The sequence below is a fragment of the Puntigrus tetrazona genome, chromosome 3, assembly GCF_018831695.1.
Source record: "Puntigrus tetrazona isolate hp1 chromosome 3, ASM1883169v1, whole genome shotgun sequence".
Classification (NCBI taxonomy): Eukaryota; Metazoa; Chordata; class Actinopteri; order Cypriniformes; family Cyprinidae; genus Puntigrus; species Puntigrus tetrazona.
In genome coordinates, this window is record NC_056701.1 from 5,099,156 (window position 1) to 5,117,430 (window position 18,275).

The 18,275-nt window shown below is 38.1% G+C and overlaps 1 protein-coding gene across 12 annotated transcripts in view; it reads right to left on the minus strand.

The window, feature by feature from the left end:
• The window catches only part of nfixb (nuclear factor I/Xb), a 227,670-nt gene that overhangs the window by 107,265 nt on the left and 102,130 nt on the right, over nucleotides 1-18,275 (minus strand). Inside the window, exon 1 of one of the 12 annotated variants that reach the window (XM_043235378.1) lies at nucleotides 11,687-11,825. The exons of the other annotated variants lie outside the window; for them this stretch is intronic. Within the exon in view, the coding sequence (XP_043091313.1) occupies nucleotides 11,687-11,713 (27 nt within the window). The 5' untranslated portion in view covers nucleotides 11,714-11,825. Of the gene's footprint in view, nucleotides 1-11,686; nucleotides 11,826-18,275 lie in introns of those variants that run through there. 12 annotated transcript variants of the gene reach the window in all.

Sequence of the window (18,275 nt, forward strand, 5' to 3'; positions counted from 1 at the left end):
AAAAAGGTTGCAAAAAAAAAAAAAAGTAGAATTATAGGGATACTTAATAATTTTACGGTTGAACCACTGATGTTGCGTGAACAAAGTCCTTACTAGCTTTCTGGGCCTTGGACGTGGTAGTCGCATTACTGTCTGTGCAGGGTCATAAAGCTAATCAAAAAATATCTTAAATTGTTTTCAGAGGTCCTACAGGGTTTATGCAGCAGCTAGGTATTGTGTGTGGGGTAGCTAGGATATTAGGGTGTTGCTAGGTGGTTTTATATGTTGTTAGGGTGTTGCTAGGTGGCCACCAATGTGTTAAAATTGGTCAATATGGCATTGCTAAGTTGTTGCTAAAATATTACATATAGGTGGTTACTACTGTAGATGGCTTCTAAAAAGTTCATATTAAAGTCTAAATAAAAAGCTTAAATTTCAATTACAGCAAGTTTCAAATAATATATATATATATATATATATATATATATATATATATATATATATACAGTATGTAATTAAACACATTTAATAATTATGAAAGGGGTCACATGATTTTGTGTATTTGGAGTGATACAATTTTGGACGAGTCTTAACTTCAATAAACAATATTTCTTAAGACTTTAGTCTTCGAAACTTTATCGATCTCACGCACGAACAGCTTCTAACACCACAAAGACTGGAAAACGCATCATATGACCCCTTTAATTACATCACATTAATAAACTTTTGGGTACCAGGTTGAAGGAACGCTTTATTTCCAAGAATGAATCGCCCTTGTTGAATTTCTTCAAATTTCAATCCAGTAGAATCATTTTCTAATTCAAATTCCAATTCAGCTAACCGTTTTAAACCCGTCACTGTCGTGCACCTTGTGTTTTTAGTTTGTTAATTTAATTTCATTACCGATTAACCGATGTGAGCCAGTTTCACCGTGGAAGACGCTACCATCCAGAGACTTCAGCTGAACTTGCGCGGAAGGAGACCGCACGGATTTTCGGCCGTGAGACGCTTCAGCAAAACTAAGCACAGATGATTAACCGTTTGGTAGAGCCGCGCAATGTCATAGTGGTGCAGGGCGGCAACTTTCATTGCGCTTGTTCTACCCTACATAGGGCCTGTCAGAAAAAGCCCTGCAGCCTGTGGCCTGCTACCACTGCCAGCAGACGCTCACAGGAATCCTGTCCGCGCAAACACACACACACACACACACACACACACCCTCCCTCGCTCGCTCTGTTTGCTCACAGCTGCCGGGCCTCCTCAGGGTTCATGCGAGGTAAAGATATGCTATATTATGCAACCGTGTATAGATTTTCCACCGCTGGAGGTCGGCCAACTTCCTGCTCGCTCAGAGACGGGCGACGAGAGCTGCCGCGCTTTGTTTCCGCCAGCAACAGGCAGCGATTCCTTGCAGGACTGGTTGGCTAAACAGCGCGGCGGGCCATGCCATGTGGCCACGAGTAACACCCCACACACGGCTGTTTACGATCTGCCGTCGGTCCTCGCCGCCGCTATCTGTTTTCGAGCAGCTCGGAAACGTTCGCGCGCGCGGATCGTTCGGGCCGCAGCGCAGCCACTTTCGACAGACTCTGGAAAGAGAGAGAGAAAAAAAAAAAAAAGAGAGAGAGACGCAGCTTTCCTCTCGCACATCCACACCCAACAACCCCCAAGACAGGAAAAGCGTCTCTGGCTGCACGGTTAACTCGTGAGAGAAATACCTCGGGGTGAAATGTGTGCAACGCTCCGCCGTGAACCCATTTATGTTTTAGTTAATTATTTTTTTGGGCTCAATAATCTTATCTGGGATGAGAGTTTATGACCGGGGCTTGTCGGAGGTCACAAACTTACTTTCTGAAATCCCTTGCACTGAAAGTTTTACTGCTTTTTCACCGCATTTATGCAAATTTATATGAAATCCTGTTTCTACATTAGACTAAATAACGTTATATTCTTATATTTGCGACCATTTTTCACATTTAGACTTTTTTATTTCTCACAATTCAACATTTCATTTCTTGTATTTCAACTTATTTCTTGTATTTTTTCATTTTATCTTATAATTGCAATTTTGTTTTTTAGCTGCAACTTCATTTCTCACGTGTGCTATTTTTGACACGTATACTTGAAATAAAAGACTTAAAACTAAAACTGAATTATAAAAGTGATTCAATTTCCTACAGTTGTAGCTTATTCTGACTTCCTTTCTCATATTTGTAACCGAATTTCTAACAGTTTTACTTTAATTCTTTCAATTGCAACTGTGTCTCTCACATAGAGACATTATTTTATACAAAAGCAATTTTATTTCTCAAAATTGTAACTTACTGTGACTTTCTATCTCATGTTTGTGATGCAATTTGTCACAATTTAGATTTTAATTACTTCAAAAGCAACTCACACTGAGACTTCATTTATTTATTTATTTATTTGAATAGAATTTCTTTGCAAAATGCAACTTATTAATTTCTTATAACTGCAACTTTCTATCTCAGCCAACTGTTTAGATTTTAATTCCTTCAAATGCATCTTTTTTTCTTACAATTTTGACTGTATTTCTCACATTGAGACTTCATTTTAAAAGCAATTCTCACAGTTGCAACTTCATTTCTTGTAACTGTGGCTCTTTTATCTCATAATTAGAGCTTTATCACTCACGACTGACATTTTATTTCTCACAGTTGTGACTTGTGAAAAAGACTTCCATTTTATCTCAGATGTTTATTCCATGGAAGAAAATGTAGACACAAATGAGAAAATCGCTGACATCTACAATCACTTTCAAAGTACATGAATGACATTGATGTGAAAAGCATAAACGTGAGATTCTAGAAAATCCTTTGGGAGTACTGGGACCTTATTCTTGAAATAAATATCTGACAAGCAGGAGACATGAAATAGTCGTCTTGATATGAAATGCATTTTTCTTCCCTTATTTGGCATTGAGCAAGAAAACATGAAAGACGGGATTTCACTGGAAAAGACTGAGCAATAAAGAGTTAGAATTACATGCTAAGTGGCTGAAAGGGTTGAATGTAATAAGTTTTGTGATGTCAGCCAAAAAAGGAAAGTCGTTTCATAGGGAGAGCAATTTATTACATTTTGATGAAAGATTGAGATTGGAATTAATGTGCTGCAATGAATCATTGACAAAAAGCACAGGAATGTGCGTTAAAAAGGTAAATAGGGTCAATGATAAATTGAATCGCGATGCCGTCTAGGAGGAACAGTTGGGATACAAACAAGATCTCATTCGGGACTTTTCTTCTTATTCGTAGCACACGCACGAAACAAATCTGGAACTCTCCTGGAAATCTTAAGCCAATCATATTCCTTGACAACCTAAACAATAAACAGCCAATCACAGCTGCCGCTGCCGGGAAGGTGTGACGCACATGTGGTGGGCGTGGCCAGGTTGAGAAGACATGTGCTAATGCGATGCAGGTTGCGGAGGCCATATGGGTTAAGAGTCAGGCGAGGATCTGGCACACGTGGCAGCGGTTCCTCGCATGCGCTCTGCCGATGCCGGCCGTGATATGTGTAGTCGCCACCAGATTGACACGGATGAGCAAAGAATGCACACCTGCGTCTCGGGCGCTTAAGTGTGTGCAGGTGCAGGGCTACGCACACGTGTGCATGTCTGTCCAAATGCATAATGCATGATGGTGGAGTGCTTTAAATTTGTGTTGTTCGTCGACAAAAAGATGCAAAACAGAGGAAGGAAACTAAGAGAAACAATGGGAGTGGACTTAAATCGTGCGCGATGGAGTTGCGCATAATTCACAATCGGCCATGTCTTTTAAATTTCAATCGAATTTGATTTTAGCAATTATCTGAACTTAAACTGGGCTAGCAAATAAGATGCCGAACTGCAATTCAAAAACTAAGGTAGAATTTATTAACTAGAAAACCAAGACACCTTAAAGTTGGATAGATAGATAGATAGATAGATAGATAGATAGATAGATAGATAGATAGATAGATAGATAGATAGATAGATAGATAGATGACAGACAGACAAACAGACAGAGAAATAGATAGATAGATAGATAGATAGATAGATAGATAGATAGATAGATAGATAGATAGATAGATGACAGACAAACAGACAGAGAAATAAATAGATAGATAGATAGATAGATAGATAGATAGATAGATAATATAAAATCTATTATATTATATTATTTTAACCTAATAAAATAAATTAAATTAAAATGAATCATTATTTAATAATTAATAATAACTTAAAATAAAACCATTATTTATAAATTACACATTAACAAAATTTAATACAATTAAATAATTAATGAAATTGTTAACATTTTACCAATAATAGAAAAAATATTAATTTAATAAAAATTTAATAAAATGTTAAAATGAGTCAATTTAGTAATAATTAATGGTCATATCACAGTCTCTTTTTGACTAGCGTGCAGGGTCTATATTAGGTTCAGTGCATTTCAGAACTGCGTCACGCTTTTATAGCGTCCCTCAACAGGGTCATATGGCCTTGACCTCCGGCTGCGTCTCATAATAAGCGCGTCGGTCTTAAATGTCTAAGGCGTTTGATCCGTCCCGCTGTGGTCCGTCATGGAGTGGCACTTTAACAAAAACAAAGTAAAACAAAGAGAAACTGATCTGCTCAGACAGAGATGGAACCAATGGAGCGCACAGCCAGAGCGGGAAATTTTGCCTAGCAACACCGCGAACCCAACCCATGCCAACGCTGGCATAGCCATCCGACGCAACCCATAAATCCAGCAAACCCCTCGCAGGGGAGTCCGAAATGCACACCAACCTACACTCACACGAATATAAATATATATTTCACGACGACGCCATGGAGGAAACCTTGAAATGAACAGTCTTTAAACAAGCCGGGCGAACCATTCTCAGAAGAACCATTTCTTTTCTTAGAGCGCTCTGGAAAACGCGAAGGTTTTCCGAACGCAAAAAGGAACCCTTATTTTTTCACGAATTCACGAATTTCCGTCGCGAATGGATCCTGCGCGCGTACGCGTGCACGAAGCGAGCCGTCAAGCCCTCAAACAGCTGCCGCGGAAACCCTTTTCGTCCCGTTCGTTGGACCGAAGCCTTCTCTATTTTCACAAAGGTGCTTTCGACCGGCTCCGAGCTGACCGTACAAAACCTACGTTTCACGGCTTATGTATATGCGAGCTAAATTATGTAATTTGCGTTCGAGTGTGTGTCCCGTTGCCATCGCAACCGCACAACATATCAGCAAGCGCAGAGCCACAGCGGAGCTACGGGCACTGCCAGGCCGCTGCCAAGGCCTAATCCATGCCAGGAGTGACATGAGCGAAGGGAAAGGGAGGAGGACACACACACACACACACACACACTGGATATCCTCCTATTCTTTTGGCTGGAGACTCCCATGGCAATGGCAGTAGGAATCCATTCTCCACGGATACTGGGACAGCTGTGCAGATAGTAGATGAGAGCTGATTGGTTTGGGCCTTTTCTGCATTAAAGCTTAAGATAAAACTAGGTACTTTATTCTAGGCCGTCCTCTTCTGTGCCAGCACGCATTTGATCATCAGGCCGGCTTTGTGTTTCCCACCACCTAATATAGCGAACGGCGGAATAAAACAGCCCTTTGACACATTTACTACGTCCATTATGGACTGAAAATTTCCTCCGGTGTTTGTCTCTCTATAAACCTTGACGTGCTCGTTTGAAGGCTCTTTGTGCGTAAAAAAACCAGCAAGGAAATGACTCCTGAAAACACTTCTGCATGAGTTGAGAGAGTATGTGATAAGTGGCAATAACTCCAGAGGGGTTATATAATGGAAAAAACACATTCTCCTAGTTTTCTTTTTATATATGTATAAATATAAAATAGCACGGCATATCATGCAAATGCATTTTTCAGGTTTCTCGCTAAACTAGACTGCAAAAACATCACATTTTTATTGGATTTCGGATCCCACAAATGCAAATGTATTAACGACCATCGATATTCACGAAGCAAAAATGCTCCAAAACTAAATAAGGCAATGCACTTGGGGCAGCAAGGTTAAAAATGATCAATCGTAATTTAAATCATAACTGAATTGATCATAAATAATAAACGGATAAAAAGCGAGTTGAAATGAAAACAAAGGCACCTCAAAAAAAGAGTCCGTATATGACTTAAGTCTTCAGAAGTCATACGATAGATTTATTTGCTGAAAATGTTCTCTTCTATCAAAGCTCTAAATCTCATTTGCATTAAAAGATTTCGCATAGAAGTTTTTTCTGTGCGTAGGCTTTTAAGACGCCGCTTTTGCCCTTTTTTCACAGACTTTGTTCTTATTTGCTTTGTCTCGCTCCTCTTTTTTAAAAAGCGCAGCTAAAACCTATTTCTACGTAAACAATGAGCCGAAATGTAGTTAATGATTAAATGATTCATTTCTTTAAATGTAGGGAATTGAACTAATTAGGTAATTCTGTTTTTTTTTTTAAAGGCACAGAAAAACAAACATTCGATCCAAAAAGAGCGTGGAAAATGGTAACGGTGAATTGATTGCAAAGCGTATAAAACTTTAACTAACATTGGAAGTGCACCTCGGGGAGCTGAATGTGATATGATCCTGCAGTCTCTATGGAATGTCTTTGTTAGTGGTCTTATTATTGTTGACCGTACGGCGGGTGAACGGGAGCTTTGGCGCTCGGCTAGGGGACACGGCTGACGCCCCGTGAGAATGAATAAGTAAAAGGAACAGAGCGTCCCTGTGCCCCGTCTGGCATTGTAACCGCCCCGACTCTGTGCCATGAAACCAGCTCAACCCAGTGCCACTGGACACCATTTGGTCAAACGCGGGACTCTGGTTTCACGCGAGCGCACAATGCCGCCACGGCCCTCTGAAGTGAAACGCAAGATCAACTAGTTGTCCTCTTCAAACCTCGCTTGCGTGATCCGCCTGAGAATTTCAGCGGCGGACTAAATCTTTGATCGTCCATTTAGTAATATATCATCATTCAAGTAAAAAACGCTGGGTGTAGAAACAATTAAATCGCTCGGATATTGCTAGTACATTTTTTTACAAAGTAACAATAAGTGACCGTTTAATTTTTAATTTATTTTTAATTTTTTTTGCAGGGTTATCAATGATCCAGCGCCGCAAAAATTATTAAAAACACCAAAAATAGGAATATATTTATAGGAATTTATAACTATTGCGTATTTATGATGCATGCAGTGAATGAATTCTGCTTTAAAGAAAATGTTTTAACATTTTTTGATCACAGGTAATACCAGTAAATGATTATCGTATTGTTATTAATATGATATTTAAAAAGCGCTTATTTGCATTGTTCGTTCCTGCACTTTGAATGTGCACAACGCTGCATGAAATTGCACGAAAAAGCACGTTGATGCTTCTTTTTTTTAAAGCTGATTGTATATTTAAACAGTCACCGGTGGCTTAAAAAAAAAACGTAAAGGACGAGTGGTCCCTAACGGTGGTCCTGTAACGCTCTCCCTAATCCTGGGATAAAACCACTTGAGCTTCAGAGTTAGAAAAAGAAGGTGAACAAGCGGACAAGGAAGAATTCAAGCTTACAGACACAGTCGAGACACGTAAGTGAATCAGAAAGTGAAAGACGATAAAGGTGTTCAGATCTGCAATATTCCTCCGACTGCGGCCCCCGTCAGATTTTAATCCGGAGAGCAGCTGTTCCAACTCATTTTCCAGGCCCGGGGAGCGAGCTAAACCAGAGCATCTAGAGCGACTCTAGAGTGACTAAGTCAGGTTTGGGAGAAAGTTAAGCCTGTCGCGGCTGAACAGCCTCATCCATCTCAGCCGAGATTGTTACCGGGCCGAATATGTGCAGATATTCTCCGCTACTGATTAAAGTTTTGTGAAGCGAGATACAAACGGTTTCTCTTCAGCGCTGGGAAATTCAGATCCGTTTTTTTTTTTGTAAGATGCATAACGGTCATAAAACTGGCCGCGAATCAAATCCTCGGGAAGTCACATCTGCTAGTCTTAGAGACTGATTAATTAAAAGTTGATTGAAGTGAAGTTGCAAGTTAATTGAAGTGAAGTATTCGGATTTTCTTCAAACCAAGTGGAACTGCAATAATTGGTTTAATAAATAATAGCATGTTACATTTTTTTTTGAACGTCTGTATTAGTACTCGTGATCATCCGTTCATTCATTTACGCCTTTTATCGTTTTTTATTATTATTATTTTTTTTTTTATTGCCTGAAAAATGCGCTTATAGACAATCACGGCTTCCAAAATCAAGACATTTTTAAATTCGGCAAAAAACTAAAATACAATAAAATATGCATCTCGTAAACAAATCCGGCAATAACACTAAAATGGTGAAATATTACACCAACGTAAAATAACTCTTTTCTACTTGACTATATTTAAAAATGTAATTTATTTCTGCGACACAAAGCTGAATTTTCACATGAAGCATTTTCTTTTCAAATACTTAATTATTCCAACTTTTTGACCACTGGTATATATATATATATATATATATATTTATGCATGTGTGTAAAACTGTATGCAAACCCTCATATGGGGTGTGCAGTGTACTCTTGACTGGGGTCGAATGTTTCTGAATTCAGAAACTGAAATATCCAGAAGTGTTAATGACTGAGCGTGAGCTGCACATCCAGCAGGCTTAAAACAGGCAGGTGTGACCCCGCAGCTGTATGCGATAATCTCTCTCTCTAACACACACACTCTCTCTCTCTCCTTAATTATACAAAACACAAGTACATAATTAGATATAATTTTTGATGTCGACCCTCATTTTCGGCACGAAGCAAATGAATTTAATTTAAAATGACCTTCGGTTGCCAGTAACGTTTCTTTACCAAATAAAAGGAAACTCGTACCGTGGCATCGCTTGCATTCGAATCAAAAAAAAAAAAGTTAAAAAAGAAAGCGTTTTCCTGTATTAAGTAGCATTTTTCCACAGCTGTTACTTTCTGCCATTCGTTTGAAGCATATTCAGACCTTGAACAGCATCTGGTTGGATGTACCACCTGATCTAGAACCAAGTCAGATACGCAGCGCTCCCAAAACTCCTCGCGGCGCTTGTTCGATGGAAAAAGCTTTGTTCGGCCACTCGTCCCACCTTTTTTATTTACATTTAATATCATTAATGACCTTCCAGGCCCGCTTTAATTATTTACAACCACCGAACAAGCCAAAATGTAAATCTATTCGTCAGACGCGAAGCTGCGAAATTCGAGCACAAACCTGAAGACGCACAGACCCGCTCTCTCTCCTCTCACAGAGAAAACACTCCACGTATCTAAAACACCTTTGCATTTATTAAAACGGTGCATTAAAAGCGGTTTGAACTCTCCAGTGAACTGTTTTTTAATTAATGCACGTAACAATATATCAGACAGATAGATAGATAGATGGATAGATAGGTAAAATAGATAGATAGATAGATAGATAGATAGATAGATAGATAGATAGATAGATAGATAGATAGATAGATAGATAGATAGATAGATAGATAGATAGATAGATAGATAGATAGATAGATAGATAGATAGATAGATAGATAGATAGATAGATAAAATAGATTATCTAGTAAATGGACACCGCATAGTTTAATATAAAACCTATTCATAATATAATACAATAATTAATAATTATTTAATAACTGACATATAACATAAACCCATTTCCTATCAGATAAAATAAAAAAATGATTGATAAAATAACAATTAAAAAAAGCCTATGTTATTTTTACGAATGAAATAATAACTCAAAATGGATAATATAGTAAATAAATGACAAAACGTCACTTTCTCTGCTCTAAAGCCTTCAATCGAGCCAATAAAAGCTAGAAGTCGTCCAGCAATATAATAATAATAATATTGCGTATTTGCTTTTCCAGTTGCGACTGACCCGGTGCCGTTGTTTTCTCTGGAGCGGACACAGGTATGATTCAGCGCAATATAAACAGGAAAATATGTCGATTTCAGACCCAAGAGATAAATCTGTTGCAGCCCGCTTACTGAGAAACCACCTACACTACAGTAATGTGCACGCATCGTGTCAGGCGCACACAGCTCAGAAGATTACCGATGCGAGGCCATACATTTTTAGACGTCCGTCAAATCACAGGATAATTCGTCGTTGAATTGCACCGCTTCGATCAATTAAGGAGCGAGGCCGCGAGCAAGCAACTATTGCACGTTAAATGGGAAACAGGCCGGCGCCTGCGTGCCCGAAGAAAAACACACGCTCCCTGGTTCTGCATGGAAGTAAAACCGTTTTAATAGAAGCACTGTAAAACTCAGAAATGAATTGCACATGACACACGCAGCGCAGAAATATAAACAAGTGCAGCGTACGACGGAGAGACCGCACTAACTCATGCGGGACGACCTCAGGAACAATCGGGAATCAGAGCCAGCTATATCACCGAAGACAAAGAATCTCTAGAAAGCAGGGAGAAGAGCTGTCAGCCCCGCACTAGCCATTGGGAGTTTGGAAACGCGAGTAATGAATGAGAGCTTCTCTTGGTTTCCATCGAGATTTAAAGGGCAAATCTGAAAACACTCGTTTTCGGAAGCTCTCGTGTTTTTCGGTTTAAAACGAAGTCTCCGAGTTTGCATTGAAGTCTTTAAAAAGCATGTTAGCCGTGTGTGCGTGTGCGTTTTGCATAAGAGCGTGCACAAAAACAGAACAGAAAAAATGACAAAAATACAGGAGCATCCAATAAATATGTTTTGTAAATGTTCGATACCTTGAAACAGTTTATGGCGAACTTTTTCACGCTGGAGAAAACAAAAGTGACCCTAAAACAGCTGATGTGACAAAAGTGGTCTACGCATAAATAACTTACACCATGTGATGCAGATTTTAAAATGTAAAAAACGCACAGAAACTTTGCAAGGCTAATAAATTGCTGCAGATAGTCGCCTATGCAAATCTGAAGGTGAATTAGGAATGCCAGGCATGCATGTGCTGCTCTTATACGTGTGTAAACACTTCAAGAAACCATGACTTGCGCGTAAAAAGAAGTTTTCAGATTTACATTAGAGATCGTGCAAATTTTACAGCATACACATTTCGACCAGGTCGCAACCCCAGAACGTCTCTCAACTGCATTTCGCTCATTTCTCGACCGAAAAGATGCATTTAAAAAGATGCATTTGACAAAGTTTGCGTGTAGAAAAAAATATATTGAAAAAAAAAAAAAAAAACACGGTGTGCACGAGCATCCGTGAGCTCAGAACAGAAAAGCTGGCGAACTGGAATTTCGGGGCAATGCAGGCGACCTTTGACATTTCCCAAAAGAAAAAAATAAAATACAAATCATAGGGCGAACCGATCGAGTACGAAACTCACAGCAACAGCCTTAAACGCAGGACTTTCCGAAGCCCGCGCGCGTCTTACAATCGCTCCCAGTGAAGCTATTCGGAATGGGAGAGGAAAAAAAAACCCGACGCGAAGCGCTAAACTCGCAGCTCGAGGTCTATCTATACGTCTCCGCTCCTCCTCCACCGGCGCTCCTTTTATATTAAATCGATTTCCAGCGAAGCGCCATTTTCTGCCCAAACCACGCGCACTGAAAGCGCGTAAAGAAGGTCAGCTGGAGACGTGCCACCGAACGCGCGCTCCGGCGCAACACGAAACGGTCCCGCGGTCGAGGGGAGCAGCTGACGGACGCGTACGCGGATCAATCAAGCAGAAGAAGAAGGAACGCTTTACCTGTGTGAGGCAGTATGGAGAGTACATGCTTATATGTGAGATGCGTGACTGAAGCGGGATGGAAGTGGCATTGCCGTCCCGCTCTCGCTCACTGCACGCTGCTGTAACTCCGCCTAAAGCGGCTGAAAGTGAAAGCTTGCACAAAGTTTTGCGCGAAGAAAAACTTTTCTCTCTCTCTCTCTCTCCTCTCTCTCTCTCTCTCTCTCTCTCTCTCTCTCTCTCTCTCTCTCTCTCTCTCTTATGAGTCTGACGGACGCGCGTAAATGCTCGCGTAAACTCTAGATAAGGTAAGATTTGCCAAAATGTGCCCAATTATCTAAACATACGTCAGAAAAAACATTTTTAATATGATGCATTTTCACATACAAGAACACAAGAACACGAGTTGGCTCTAGATTTGTGCGTATTTATATATATATATATATATATATATATATATATATATATATATATATATATATATATATATATATATGATTATTAAATTATTGAAATATGCAATAATTTGTCAAGCATGTTTGACGCTTAAGAGACGTCTTAAGCGCCGCTTCGATGTAAATTAAATCACTGATGTGTTAAGCATTATATATAGAGAATGTAAATACTATGTAAATATTATGTATGGATGCAAATATTCATCGTTAAATCCACTATTTTGCATGAAATGTCCCTTAAATGCCCCTGTACCTTAGCAATCCTAATTTTTATATTCTTGGTGACGAAATAAAGTTATATTTATGTATTTCTTTTTTTATTTAGAAAGCATTAATAAACAAACAAATAAATAAATAGCACGTTTTCTTATACAGGATTAAAGACCGGTGTTGAAATTGTTGAAAAATGTCAAAATGAATTGAATTTAAAAAATAAATAAATGAGAAAAAAAGACGGGCAACTTATTCAAACTATGTCTAATATTATAAACAAATTTTTAAATAGGATCAAAGACTTAAAAATAGGTTTTAGCGATTGAAATGTCCTTTTTTCTGTCTTTCTTCACACAAAAAAATCATGTTTACCAAGCTGCTGCATATTAACGCATCTTATTCTTTACTAAAGTAAGTAAAGGCGTGCGTGAGTAAAGAAAGGCGTTCTGAACAAAAGATAAAAGAAGGTCGAATAACAGGAACGAGGTTTTTGCCAAGACACACAGACATCCTTCATTATAACTCATAAGCAAAAACAAGCGAAAAAATGCTATCTTTTTGTGTTCGCCTTATAAACGTCCGTCTAACGTAAGCCATATTTAATGTCAGTTACATCAGCTGTAAAAGACGCTGCACTGCGACGCTCGAAAGCACTTTCCAAACTTCTAAATGAATGCAAAGCGGTGAACGTTAAGGCGAGAGCGGCGGCGAGTGGAGGTGCCGGGTTTTGGAGCGCGTCCTGGGTGGGGGTTTTAGGTGGGGTGAAGTCATTGAGCAGAACCGGAGCTGAAGGCTGGATGCGCCACCACCGGAGGCCTGGAGATTTATGAGGCCCGACTGCCTGTGCAGTTCCACCGCAAGCCACTGCAGGGGAAACAAAGAGAGAGCCGGCACTGTGTGGCCAATTACAGCCCTCTGCCAAAGAGAGAGAGAGAGAGGGAGAGAGAGGACGACCACACAGGAAACACATACCTGCGTGAATCATCAGCGCTTCTTGCCTCGCGTGACCTTTGACCTGGCGTGTGCTCGCCAGCTGCCGCCAGTAACATGTCCTTAAGCACGGACATGGCATTTATAGTTATTATTTATAATATTATATATTTTAAACGCTCTTGCAGTGTCGCATATGGATAGCCAAGGAAACAATATATATATATATATATATATATATATATATATATATATATATATATATATATATATATATATATATATAGCTAGCGCTAAACCTAATAATGAAGGTTTTATCAATCAGACATTAATTAAATTAACATTTATAGATGTATAAGAGGTTTACTTTTCTAGTTTTCCCAATATTTTTAAATCACTTTTGTCTTTTATTATACAATTTACTTATTTAATTTATTTCAGTTCACGTAAAAGGTCCAATAAATAAATAAATAGGTAAGTTCCGCTAATTAGCATCAGATAATGCATTAATATAAATTACAGTGATTCTTTTGTTCATTTTTTTTTATTTTTATATTTTATATTTTTATTTAAATCACCTTTTACATAACCTTTGCATAATATGTGTGTATATTTGTATATATATATATATATAAAGACAAACACACACCATGCATTTTTAAAACATGCATTTTCTGTTTATATGCATGTGAATTATATCATAATATATTTAATATATAAAAGTAACATTTTTCATAAATGTAATCATGCATGTGTGTGTATTTATATATGCATAATTAATATATATATATATATATATATATATATATATAAATGTAAATTATCGCAAATTATTGATGTATTTATTTATTTGGCATTCTAAATGAATATTTGAAAAGCCCAGAATAATACAAATTGCATAAAAAAATTATTTAAGAATTAAATATGAAATACATAACATTAATAACAACTGTTTAATCATTTACATAAATGTTAAAAGATACAAATATTTAGTAATGTGTGACTAAATGTTGAAATTGACATTAACTTAAAATAAATATAAATGCTTTAGGATAATTATTTATTGATAGTGGCTTAAAAGTGAACCGCTGCTGCGTAGCGATGCCGTGAAATACATATAAAAATGTAAAATAGTTTAAGATGCTGTACAGTATGTTTCACGTCTGCTACCCAGAGACAGCTTGTCTTAACAAGTAATGTTAGCTTTTAGAAACCAGTGAACTGCTTAAGGGCACGAAAGCAGGTGGATTTAAAACCGAAGGGTACTTCCTCGACTTCTCCGTTCCAGATCCTGAACTGATTTGTAACAAAATGCCACAAAACCAGTTCAAAGGCCTGCAGTGGTGAGAGGAGAGGAGTTTCTCCAAACCCAAGGAAAGCCATGCACGCCGTGATAACTCATGCACCACCTCTCAGCGTGCCCCACAGTTAGTGGTTTGAGCGGGTACCAGGCTGCTAAACGAACACATGACCGAACCACACGCGTGCAGTAAATCAGCAGCTGCTGGATCACCTCACGCAGAGCATTAGATCTACATTCGCGATCTCGGGAAAGGCGGAGGCGTTTAGATCATGCGCATGCAGAAATGTGAAGGGCTGGAAAATGTGCAGCAACTTTCCAGCGTTTTTGCTTCTCCAAAAAACGCCATCCTTGTATGCCTGGATGTCCAACCCACGGCATGCAAGCGAAAGCTCGTCTTGTTCTGAGATTCAAGGCTTATACGTTGCATGCTTCTGAAGTTCGAGTTCATTGGTTTGAAAGGCAAAGATAATGCAATAATAAATAGATACTGCATGGGTCAAAAGTTCATTTTTTTTATTATTTTTACTCTTTTCTGCTCACCAAGGCAGCATTTATTTAATCACAAGTACAGTAACAACTGTAGAAAATTCTTAAATATTATTAGAACTTAAAGCATTGACGTATATTTGAATATATTTTAAAATGTAATTTATTGCTGAGAAGCAATGCTGTATTTTTAGCGTCCTCCGATCCTTCAGAAATCCTTCTGTATACTGATTTGCTGCTCAACAAACATTTCTGATTATTTTCAACGTAGAAAATGCTGCCACGGGCCTTTGAGAAAAGCGATAAATCAATAAATAAATACGTTTTATTCAACAAGGATGTCATATTTTTGATGTTTTTGTTCAAGAAAGAATCTTTAATGCACAAATAATGCAAGCACTGATAATAAAGCAATTATTATCAGTCGAGCACCAATAACAATTGATGAAACTGAGCGTCTAATCATAATAGAATGATTTCTGAAGCATCATGCAGTGATACTAAAAATTCAGTTTTGATCACAGGAATAAATTACATTTTTAAATACATCCACACAGAAAGCAGTTCTTTAAAATCACAATAATATCTCGCAATATTACTGATTTTACAGCATTTTTAAACAAATGTATTTTTTTTTACAGTATTTTTAAACGCAGCCTTGGTGAGCAGAAGAGATTTCTTTCGAACTTAATTATACGGCAAGTTTTATTTAATATTAGCATTGTATTTTTTTTTTTCTCAGCTGTCACATTTGGGTTCAAGACCCGGCACTGACTCCACGCGAGCTTCAAAACCAAAAAGACTTATTCGTTAACTGCTAAGACATCGTGACGCAACTTTTAATGAACCGCTGTCGGCTTCTCCACAAAATAAAAATAGAAAAGCACGCAGCTATAAAAACAGAGCCGGGCCCTCCTTTTCCTCTAAGCGAACTGGACGGACGATATCGTCTGACACATTCCTGATATCCAGAGCGGCTATATTTTACACCTCGGCCCCTTCTGCACTCCCGGGCCAATCGCGTTTCATCATTTTCCCTCCATTTCTCCCCGAGACGCCGGAGCAACCCAGATTTCGTTTTTTTTTTTCTTTCTCTCTCCTCGAAACGTTGGCAAAAGCCACCGGCTGGAAACGAGGCTCCCAGCTCATTAACGGTCTCATTTTCAGTCATCCGCAGACTCCCCTTCCCATCTCTCCGTCTCTCCGTCCCGCCCTTCTGTTTTTATGACCGTTTTATTTCACTCCCATCGCTGTAAATCCAGCGCGCTCGCTGGGTGGAATTTTAAAAGCTGCACTTCTTTCTGTCTTTTTTTTTTTCCCTTCGCCGTCCTGCGCTCGTGTGTACTTCTCGTTTTATAGAAGTGTGCACGATATAATTTTCATTTCCCACAAGAAAACAGGCTCCGGTGGAGTTACGAGGCTCAGTGTTTCGCTGCGTGCGCATGTGTGCATGTGGAAATAATAATCGTGGTTACGGTGATTCTATGACTCTGTAACATCGATAACAATGCTGAAGCAGTAAAGGAGCAATAAGCGGACGTACCCTGTAGAATCCGACACTACTGAAGCACTCTGGTATCCCTGGACCTCTGGACGGGTCTTCATTCACCAGAAACGGTTCGTGGCCTGAAACATATAATCAATGACAGTCATCAGAATTACAATCATCATATATATATATATATATATATATATATATATACACACATACTGGCAGCTATTCTAGTAGAGTCACTCGTTGTTTGGAGGTTTAAAATCACGTGATCATACTGTAGTGTTTGAGTTTCTGGGTTCGTAAAACTCAACCTTAGATTTTAAAAGACATTGATATGAGGCCTTGTTGCGCAGATTTTAAAACCTGACAAAATAAAAGCCTTTTTCTGCTTCTTTAGGATTTTTGGACACTAACAAGAGAGTGAATGAATAAAACACACACACACACACACACACACAGAGAGAGACACAAATATTTCAAATATACTTTTACCTTTTTGATGTTTTTAACAGATTTAATGAATGTATACAAAATCTATATGTAAAATTAAATATTTATTTTTAAAAACACATTTATGCATGTTAAAGTAGCCTACATCAACAGAATTATTAATTTCTTATTTTAAATATATATATATATATATATATATATATATATATATATATATATATATATATATATTATACATTTTATTAGTATTATTTTTATATTTATTATGTTTTATTTTTACACTTGTTAATTAGGTTTTACAATTATTTTATTATATTAATGTTATAGATTTTTATATATAATAAAGTTATATATAATAATGTTTTTAAACACTATATAAACTTTTTATATATATATATATATATATATATATATATATATATATATATATATATATATAATTATATATAAATTAATACTATTATATACTACATTTACATATAACTACCAATTATTCATATATTTCATTTAAATGTAATGTACAAATATCACATGTATGATTAGAGCTGGTTTTATTACAAATGCAACTCATGCTGCACCTATTTTATATATTTATATGGTCTATTTACGATTATTTTATATATAAATACACTTAAATATTTCAACAAATATAGACCAGGACATCACAGACACTCATTTTGGCTTAATCCAGTAAAACTGAAACAGCTTAACAACTACGTCGAACACCTTAGCAACCATCACGGCTGTGAATTTTGCCCGGGCAGACAGAAAGAGTCAAGTCAGATCAGATGTTGTCCAAACTTTGCGCTGGGGCTTCATCTTAAACTCAATGCCGCTCTGCATGCGGCGCACTCTTCGAACTGGTTCCCGTTCGTACCTCCTGACTTCCCAGTATATCCGTGACTTATTCAGCACAAACCCCTCACACAGCGACTCTTTCTCCCGACACGACCGCCGAGGTGGTTAGTGTTTTTCTCTCTCTCATTCATCCCAGTTCATTTGTATGCTGGGAGCTGCTCTGACTGGGTGTGCGGAGCTGAATGAGACCTCGTTCCAGTTTATCCATCGGCAGGACGATGTTAAATCACACAGTAAAGCCGGGGGCAAAAGCAATGTCTGCTCACACAGCGGCATTATGGGGCAAGAGGTCTGTACCAGTTGATTTTCGGTAACGTGATTAACTGGTATGAAAAGACCCAGACTGAAAGATCTGCTGCTCACGAGCTGATCGTGATGAGACTAAATGGAGGTCATGGTCATTTCTACGTCGAGTATCGG